This window comes from Loa loa, assembly GCF_000183805.2.
Source record: "Loa loa unplaced genomic scaffold supercont3.132, whole genome shotgun sequence".
NCBI lineage: Eukaryota > Metazoa > Nematoda > Chromadorea > Rhabditida > Onchocercidae > Loa > Loa loa.
In genome coordinates this window covers 161709-171631 of record NW_018108312.1, presented here as the reverse complement: position 1 = coordinate 171631, position 9923 = coordinate 161709, and the positions used below count along the sequence as shown (strand labels likewise).

Here is a 9923-nt window from a genome sequence, read left to right as displayed (position 1 = left end):
TGGTGCGTGTACAACTCAACTCAATTCATCGTGTTTGCATCAACTCAATCCAACTTAACGACGATATCTCCCGTAAAATCGCTGGCAATAGTGGTCTCCTACATCACCCTCTCAAACAAACCCAAACAATATTCGCTACACTATCTTCTGCGAATTAATAACTTTCCCCTGAACAAATGAAGAATTCCTTCTCAGAATACTTGTTTGTGTCTAAAAACCAAAACCCTTCCAAATCAAATCTGGCAAAACAAAAAGTTTTACTTTCCTACAGGTGATGGTTATGTAGATACTACTACTATGCTAGCTTAAATAACTGACTTCAAGATGCTAAAAAGCGCCTTTATACAAAAAGCTTTGAGACCAGATTCTCTCAAAAAGAGCAGAATACACGCTTCGAACTGCTAGAGTTCGGAACGAAATGCCAAAGATATCAGTGAAACTAATATTCATTTCGAATTATGTATATTAAAGCACAACTAAACTATTACATGGCACAAAACACGACAACACAGTTCCAGGACAGTACAGGAATTTCTTGCATTTTTTCTAGCAAATGGGATTGAAGCTGAAGTTCATTTCTCAAAATCGACCATCTCTCTTTCATATAAATTAGATTAGAAGTTTGAATTTTCTTCAGAATTCCAATTTAAAAGAGAATTCGTCACAAACTCATTCGTATAATCCCTCATTTTTTCTAACGCACCTCGAAAAGAACGGGATTCATTAAAGCTCAATAAATAAAACTAATTGGTCCATTATCTCAAAGGTTAATACCATTTGAATGATCACAAACCAAGCACGCATGTGTTTTAGATAGTCAGATTTCCAAATGATATGATCATCCAGAAACGACCACTGCTTCAATTCAATAACACGTTCAAACGAGCCGCATCTCTTTCACTGCAAATCACCACACATCACATGCGACAATTTCAAATGGTAATTTTCTTAGTAAATGAAATTCATTTTGGCGTGCACGTTTAAAAGAGGCAGTCCAGTGCCGGAATAAAATGCTCAAATAGGGTTAAGTAAAAAAAAATGATACAGTAGAAGGAACGAACCGTTTGCTGGATTTCACGCGTAGTTTAGGACGCATTTCATTTGAGGACATATGTGCCACTTCATCCTGATACGATAAGAACAAATCTAGCATTTGAGGGTTTGGCGGCTATAATTTTAAATTACAGTTATATAATTATAAAGGTGTAGTGTTGCTTACTACATGATCAAGATTAAAATTTATTCAAGACTAGTGTTAGTTTATCTCTAAAATGTATGGCACAAGAAGATATGAAATTTCCTTTTCAATCATTACTGATGAAATAATTTTATGTGAATCACTAAAATTAGCAGGAATATAACCACAAAAGTATGACAGTGATGTAATATACACTAAATAATATACACTAAACACTGCCGTATGTGAAGCACCTGAAAAATGTCATGTAGCGTCCTTAGTCCATCTACTAGTGGATTGCTGATGCTTAAACACTATTGGAATATGAACCAAAATTTTCGAATATAAACCTTATAGAGTGGTTGTCGTGGTGGGTTACGTGCTCGCATGTTATTTCCAGTATAAGCAATGCATTTTAACTGCCAATCACCCGTTTCTTCATTCCACCGAACGAAACGTTCAATGAGCTCTAAGAATTCCGCTGGCACGTAGTTTTCTGAAGAAAAATACCTGTGAAAACCCAGTAATTTATTACCGATAATACAGTTGTAACTGGTCTACAGTAAAACGAAAATGAGGCAAAAAAGGAATAGGAGATATGTAAAAGATTTAGAAACACCGGTAACACCAAACGAAACGTTTGCCAGCTTATAAATTGGGAGGAAAATCAGCAAAAATAATGAGTACTATCAGCAGAAAATGACAGTCATAACAAGTTAGAAAAAGTGGAAAAGCAGATCTTTAAATTATCCACAATGCTTGTATGCATGCCCTCTCGGAAAGTAATTATTGAATTCCTGTCTCAGCTAGTTATAGTAGCACTTAAGTTGTCACAAGGCAATTCTTGTCAATCCTGATAGATAAGTGATATGCCCTACTCATTGACACCATCAGAGTAACTGTTTATCCGATTCCATCACATTTGCATTTCTTCTCTGATGAATGAGAACAAATATCAGGCGTACTCATTGTTTTCTTTATTGCTGCTAAAAGGTTTGCTACCTTTCATTCATTCACTGCGAATCAGCATGTGCATAAGCTGCTCACCAATAATAAGCAGTTGTAGAAGAAGTTCGCTGCGAAGTTGACGAACACTGTCCAAAAGACCTTCCATCTCACGCTGATGTTCCATTTGTACATCAGCTAATTCACTTTTTGCAGCATTCAGCATATTCCAAACCTTTTTTATCTTCTTTGTCTTTCCATGTGCCTCTTCTGCTAACGTATTGTATTTTTCTTCCAGATCAATCCTGTAAATAAACCTGCCTAGCAACGGGATAATTCTTTTTTTAATTTCACATTCCAGTATACTGTAATATGTGTTCTGAAAGACTGATCTGTCATTTTTATTCTTAACAACGAACAAAAGAATCCCATAGAAAAGGAAGAATCCTACTATTATACCGGAAGAAATACAAGGGAGATTCAACAGTAAAAAATACACGAAATCTATGCAAATAGATTTTTTAAAAAGTATTCTTTTAAAAACTGAATAAAAAATTGAAATTAGTGCTCAAAAAAGAGTTGTGGATTGAAGGAAATTTTTATAAAAAGAATGAGATTCGAAATTCTCTAATGCATTTCAACAGCCCTTTCAATCATGTTATGTTTTAATAAATCCAACCTTTCTTGATTCTTTTCTGCCAATGCTTGCTTTAACTGCGTCTCATTCAGACGCCCACGTTCTAACTCAGCATTACTTTGCTCCAGCAACCGGGCTTGTTTTTCAGCCTTTTCAAGCATATTTTCGCCACCAACGATAAGTTTTTTCTCAATTTGCCTTAGTTTATCCATCAATAAATCATGATCTCTATGCGCTTGAGCCAATTCTTCCTAAATTAAGTGTTACATGACACATTTTAAGATGTCCGAAATAGAAATGTAATGGAACATGTGAGTATACATATATGTGTAGATGTACTATCACAATAGTTTTGATTCATGGAAGTTGCGAGAACATTGATTCGTGTTAGAAGATTAAGGAAAAATGATCCGAACTGCAAATGACTCCAAGAAGATTAAAGACGATTCACGACGGACATTATAAATTTGCTATAGATGCTCAAATAATGCTATGCACCTCTACCACCATTCACAGATGTCATGAGTTGAATGCTGAATGACCGAATGATCATGTTGAATACAGACATTAATGTACCTCTTTAGCACGAAGTTCTGCGGCCAACACTGAACGTTCCTCATCAGCCAGCCCTTTTTCTTTTTGCAATTCATTTCTCTTAATTTCAATCGTCTTTTTCAGTTCTTCAATACGATCATTATAACGATTCCGCGACTGTCTCTGCCCTTTGCGCCAACTCGATTCAGTCGCCTCTTCTTCACTTCCACTTAACTCTTCTGCAAGCTATTTGCTTTTAAGCAGAAAAATAAGGTGCTTAACCTGATATCAAAAAATCCTAGTACCAACAAAAAATCCCAGATTTTGTGGTTCTACACGAACCTGAGCAGTCATTTAGTAAAGTAAATAAAATAAAGTGAGTTCAGTACATCCACAAACTGTCTGCCAAACCTTTCTCGAGCAAATGTTTAAGATGTTCAATTTCCAATTGGAATTTTCGTAACAATGCATCCTTTGGATCCTCATTAATTCGAACCACATTTTGAATGTTTTTGGCACGATTTGCATATCTTAACGTGGAAACAGTTTCATCGTAATTATAGGAAGCAGGACCAATATTTGCAAACTGAAATGAGAGAAAAGGTGCTGGGAAAATCTCAGATTATTCAAGAAAATAAGTCCAGGATTCGACCCTTGAATTGAAATGTTCCCCTAGTTTAGAACCAGAATTTTTTAAATCTGTTGTCCAATTTTGTGCAAATCGCACTGTTGTGGGTTCTTTGCACGTAAATGTCATTAAAATTAACTTATCTAACAACTACTTACCATAACAGTCTTCGAATTACCACCTAAAGAATCCTGGAGTAGTCGCGTAAGTTTGGAATTTCTATATGGAATGTGAATCGTCTTCGAATCAACCAAAGCACTAATGACGTTACCGAGAGAAGAAAGTGACAAATTGATACGAGCCGCTTCTTTCAATCGATTTCCACTGGTACCAGTCTTCGCCTGCCTCTCGCTACCCTAAATTGTGACTGCTACAATCGTCACACGATACCAATTAAAAGTTCAAACAGTTAATGTTGAAAAGAATATGCAACGGTGTCATTCATAACTCATACGTAATTAGGTAAATTTCTGGTGCAAATTCACAATGAGTTGAAATATTACAAAAATATTTTCCCAACAGTACAATGCATGGCATCAATTATTTTACTTTCATTGACATGATCAGCAGACGCATCACACTAATTATACAATAATATTGAAAAACTAAACCTACGGCTAAATCAACAAGTTGTAGTTTTCCTTGCGTGATATGACAACGACCACTAATTTTCTCACTGCATTCAATCGTTACGGTGAAAATTGCATGGGAACGTGAACTGTCTACATTCATCTTTGTTGCACCTGTTGATCTATAAAAAGAAAATGATAGGAAAGTAGATAGACAAGGTCTAATCAGTGAAGCCTATATAATTTTACACTTCGAAATTTATATCAGCCTCGTCAAGTCTATTTAATTCATATCTATTGCATAAAACAATTATTCATTCCAAGTGCTCTAAATTATTTCTCTTTTGTTCGAAAGACAATAACATACCTGTAATTGTTGCCGAACTGCATAATGCGCTCCATATGATCCGCACCGGACACAGTGACACTTGATAGATCTTTCACATAAACACCAATGTCTGGTCGTTCCTTAATAGGGTCCAGTCTTAAACTACGAATCTCTTATAATCAAATAAGGATTAAAAAGAGAAAGCAATCAGGTTATTCAGTTCTTTTTTAATTCATCCAGTGTTCAGAGTATAAGTAGTTAAACACGAAAAAAAAACTTAAAATTTAATTATAAGTACATCAGCGATTGGGAAGAAAAATGAGAAAAGTGATATCAGTAAGCTATTGTCGTATCCGTTATCATTTTCATCATAACCCACAGCTTGCACAGAATATCATTTCTACCTTAATTTCAAGACCATGCACCGGATTTTTGGCCAGCAAATCTCGGATCTCTTCATTGTAAATTTCCAAATAAGAAACTCGAACAAGGAATGTTTTATCCTGCTGACATTTTGCTATGTGATCGAAAATGTGTGCAAAAGAATTCGGAATTATTCCAGGACAACTATCACTTCCTAACATTGTGAAAGTCTTCCCAGTGCCGGTTTGTCCATAAGCAAGAATAGTGCCTAAATTAAATCAGATGAAATAGCAAGTAGCAATAAGACCCGCAATTATTCCGAATTCTATGAATACACGAAAAAAATCCATTCGATTTCTATATAACAGTTCGGAACTCCATTAAAAAAACCTTTAACATCACATGATAATTTAGCCCTCGCTCATAATTACCATTCAACATTCAATAAAATTATTCCACATCTTTTGATGAATTAGCATCGATAATTGCAGATAATCAGCTTAACCATTTTCTTAAAAATGTCAGAGCTAGCTGATACTTCTGTGGACCAAATTTAAGAAACCAGTAACCGTTATATCCCTTCAGTACGTTGTCAACAATTTGCCTTGCAGCGATATTGTAAACACTAAATTGGTCGCTGTCTTCTCCAAATACTGCATCGAACGTAAAAATACGAGGTGGTTCCTAAAAAATATTTAACTCCTTATTAAAAGCATTGATTTCAATTACCAGTAGTAAAAACAACAGATTTTGCCTGAAGGGATGCTTTGATTGCTATTAATAAAATATTTTTTAAGCAATGGCAATCTAAGAATTTTTATTCCTCTTTATACTTTGCCGTCTCCAGTAACCGTCGCTCCGCTACGATACAAAAAGTTGTCGAAATGTTCCAGTAAATCTACTTGCTGTTAACTGATTTCTATTTGGTTTCTAACAAGTTTCAAAATGAACTGAACGATTTCCATTCATAACATGCGAAGCTGAAACCACCTGATCATTGCTTGGGTTGGTGACGGAGATAGAGTTGCTTGCGCTGTCCACAGATACGATTTTCCGATGGCCTTGTCCCCGCTCTATATGGCTCAGAGGTCTGCAACGTACTACTACACGAACATTGTCTACTTCTGGCGCCTCCATCAAGCGTCACCGAGTTCTGTAACAAGAATTAGGAACCATAACTTTTTAAGGCCAAATAAACCAGGAACCATAAGAGCCAAATAAACTCCATAAGGTGCAATTTCAACGGGAGGCTCAGCAACCTTTGTTCATGCACGCATCGCATAATAAAGATGGAATTATGCAAAGAATAAGTGCGATGCAATAAACAACTCCAGCCCACAAATATCCGTAAATCATCATACTGATGTATTTCTATTTCTACAACAGATGTTTAATTTGTGATTTCATGAACTACATCTCTCGGTTGGCAACTTGAAAAACCTGAACTAAATAAATAAACAGTTTAAAGAGCGCATGAAACGCAGAGGACAACGAAACTCTTTTTCAGAATTTAGATTTTTAATCAGCTTTATCGAAAATCAACAATACAAATATAAATAATAATAGATAATTAAAATGGACGGACGTGCCCGTGGAAATAGACCTATGGCAAGAAAATAACATGACAGCTGCAAGCTTATACAAATATAAAGTTAAGTAATAATAAAGTTAGAATATGTACAAAACACATCAACTATTACCCAATAGAAAACGATTGCTATAACAAGAACGATTAAGTCGAATAAACGGAAGAGACAGAACTTCTTGTAATTCTTATGACTGCGCAAAAAAAATACAGTTATAATATACGTAGATTCTAAACACTTGAATTCCACAGCGTACACAATGTGTTGTTCTTTTTTCAATTATAATTGCTGAAACTTACCCTTTTTTAGTGTCAGTAAAGCTAAATTTTCATCGATTAACAAAAAGTACTTGTTAAAAAAACTATGATTAGTATCACAGATATAACTATTTTCATTATCCCTTTCATCTAATTCCTGTTTTTTAATTTATTGAAGTCACAGGTATGCATGCACACATACAAATTTTAAATTGAAAACTAACGTAACACGTCAAACAACTCTCGCAGTCCGAAACAAAGGGATGTCGTTGAGCGGATTAAAGAATAGGCAAAATTACGTAGTTAGAGATCAAAAAATAGAAAATACAAAAATACAATAATTACAATATACGTAGAAATGAATAAAGCATAATACTCTTCTACGTAAGTTATGTCTCTTCGAACAAAAACTAAATTACACAACTGACTATAAACTCAAAGTCTCCCGAAAGCTCGCCCAGAATCAATCGAAGGAAAGTGATTATGCGAGCTTAAAATAGCACACTGTTCACTAATTGGAAGAAATCGACAATGCGAGCTTAAAACAACATATTGTTCCAACGCTGTTTCTGCAGACTGTTGCAACATGAAGTTGATAAATTTTTATTTTTTTTTTTTGTTTTGAGAACCTCAAACATGTGCAAAGAAAACTGGTGAAAAGAAAGAGCGTGGTAAAACTGCTTCATCAGTAACACTTGTTAACGGATTACCGTCGCTGATTCCGTATTATAATTGACCGCATTGCTTACGAAATCAAGTAATCGGCGCGCATACTGCAAAAAAAAAAAAACCGGAGTTAAAGCAGCGTTATTCATATATTTTATACTGGATCCTACAGGAGTTCTAAATATAACAGTTTTAGAGCAAAAACTTTATGCGCTTATTGCATTCTAAGTGAATGAAATCCAAATAGTCTCGTAATAAGACATGCATAACCACGCAACATAGTGGCATTACGAAGAAAATTGTGCAAATAACATGCAAATTCAAGAAAGTTGCTTTACGGAACTGGCTAATAAATTCTTTTGGAAAGTCAGAAGACTATGGATACTTCCGGTATCCGGATTGTAAATCCCTGAAACCTACCTGATCAGGTTTTACCGTCGATATATTATCTGCATCCGAACCATACTTGACAGCTTTTGCAGCTGATGCCGTCTTTTTTTTAACTCCATAATAAGTGAGTATGTCCACAAGGCCGATAAAATATATTAATCGCTTGTCGCTTTCTGGAAATGTATCTACTGCAAGGCAAAATGCATAAAAATCTTCTACAATAAAACTGATGAGTCGTATTTATTTTCACCAGCTTCAAGTAGTTCAACAATTTCTATGTTCGCTTGTCCACCAGTTTTTTTCTCTCCATCAATTTCTATATTCACTTTATACTAGACCTACCCTTTCTAAAATTGAGAATAAGAAAGAGAGATTTGTTACTACATAAATTTCAGTGATAAAACATTGCAGTAAAACTTACCTGGACTACTTGGGATTGCATAAAACTCGTCATCAAGATCTGGTCCACCGGATGGGATTGGCGCAAATGCACCTGTTGACGGCACCGGTGAATCCGGTGGCGTTGGGACAAGTTCATCACCCGAAATTTCACCTTCTGATGGTTCAACTGGTTGTTGAGCTGCTGTCTCTTGTTCACCTTTATCCATATCATGGATACCTGAAATAGAAAAAAAAAACACAAGCTGCAAATTGTCTACGACAATCACGATAAGATTTCCCATTTATACTTTCGCATTGCTTCAAATTTTAAGTCAGATATGAACTAACCAACAAGAAGTGAATAATCCATCAAATGCATTCTTGTTAAGAACTCGGTATCATCACGTAACATTGAAAGCAACTTCTCACGCGCATCAGCTGGTAGTATTAATTTGTACTTATCTTCCAAAAAATCATTGTCCTTAATTGAGAATTTATATAAATTTCTGCTTAGCCATTTCATGTTTCATGGTTTTGTGCTACAGGTTTTCAAAAATTCTGTAGTAAACTGGAACTAACTAACTTTAAGAGTTGGCAATTCCTTTGTCTTCTCCTTATCAGTTGCCTGCCGCTGTACAGTTGACCCCTATAAAGACGTTAGGGTGAAAAGACTAACATATTACATTAAAAAACAACTGAATATGTATTACGAATACCTCACTCATCCCTAAATAAAGTCGAAAGAATGTCCATTCATTCAGTGCACTGCATCTTCAGTTTTTGAAAACTCATTTTTCATGGCTTCTTGAACCAAGATACTGTTGATAAATATATAGCAAAATATTCTCGACTGACTCAAAATTTCGGAGAATCACTCGGTAATATTTGACAATATCTGATACTCCAAAATCACCAATAAAAATTCATAAATGTACTTAAAAAATCAGTGAAAACTAACTATGTCCTAATAAGCATCCGAAACCGATTTTAAGAGACTTGGGAATCTTCTCTAAAAAGCAGTTGAAAATAGATGAACTTAATCATACTTCGGAATTTCCAATGGAATATGCTTCATATAACAATATTATAAGAAATATTACAAGCTGTTCGCTTCTCTATCGGTAATTAAATGTACAGTGAATCAAGCTTCCCAGGGAGCCCCTACATCAGCTGAATTTTTACTTGGAGAAATTCGGTGGTTAGACTGTCGAAGGAAGTACTTATTAAAAACATACCTTCAAATCATATTTACGATGGACAGCATATTTTCGACCGAGGATATTACGCATTACAATCAAATATGTTTCACTGCCATCAACAGTAAGACGATATAGGCCAAGAAATTGTGGAAGTAACGTTTTCCCATGTTTTTCTACTACGTACTAAAATAAAGAAATATATATATATATATATATATATATATATATATATATATATATATATATATATATATATATATATA

The 9923-nt window shown here is 34.9% G+C and overlaps 2 protein-coding genes across 2 annotated transcripts in view; both read right to left on the bottom strand.

The window, feature by feature from the left end:
• Positions 1-639: 639 nt before the first annotated feature.
• LOAG_09688 (kinesin-like protein KIF3A) lies at positions 640-6425 on the bottom strand. The gene is made up of 13 exons (XM_003145215.2): positions 6172-6425; positions 5751-5865; positions 5223-5449; positions 4858-4958; positions 4537-4672; positions 4080-4277; positions 3705-3879; positions 3336-3532; positions 2802-3010; positions 2225-2427; positions 1528-1673; positions 1062-1168; positions 640-900 (listed from the first exon to the last, which is right to left on the bottom strand). The coding sequence occupies exons 1-13, from the start codon at positions 6316-6318 to the stop codon at positions 861-863; spliced, it is 2001 nt and encodes a 666-aa protein (XP_003145263.1). The 5' UTR covers positions 6319-6425; the 3' UTR covers positions 640-860.
• A 1297-nt stretch (positions 6426-7722) lies between these two features.
• Positions 7723-9923, bottom strand: part of LOAG_17814 (phosphatidylinositol-4-phosphate 5-kinase type-1 gamma) — a gene marked incomplete at its 3' end in the record, with an annotated part of 3924 nt that continues 1723 nt past the window's right edge. The window contains exons 5-10 of the mRNA XM_020450478.1: positions 9697-9843; positions 9045-9107; positions 8810-8942; positions 8502-8699; positions 8111-8253; positions 7723-7797 (exon numbers count right to left, since the gene is read on the bottom strand). Coding sequence (XP_020305842.1) covers positions 7723-7797; positions 8111-8253; positions 8502-8699; positions 8810-8942; positions 9045-9107; positions 9697-9843 — 759 coding nt within the window. The remainder of the gene's footprint in view (positions 7798-8110; positions 8254-8501; positions 8700-8809; positions 8943-9044; positions 9108-9696; positions 9844-9923) is intronic.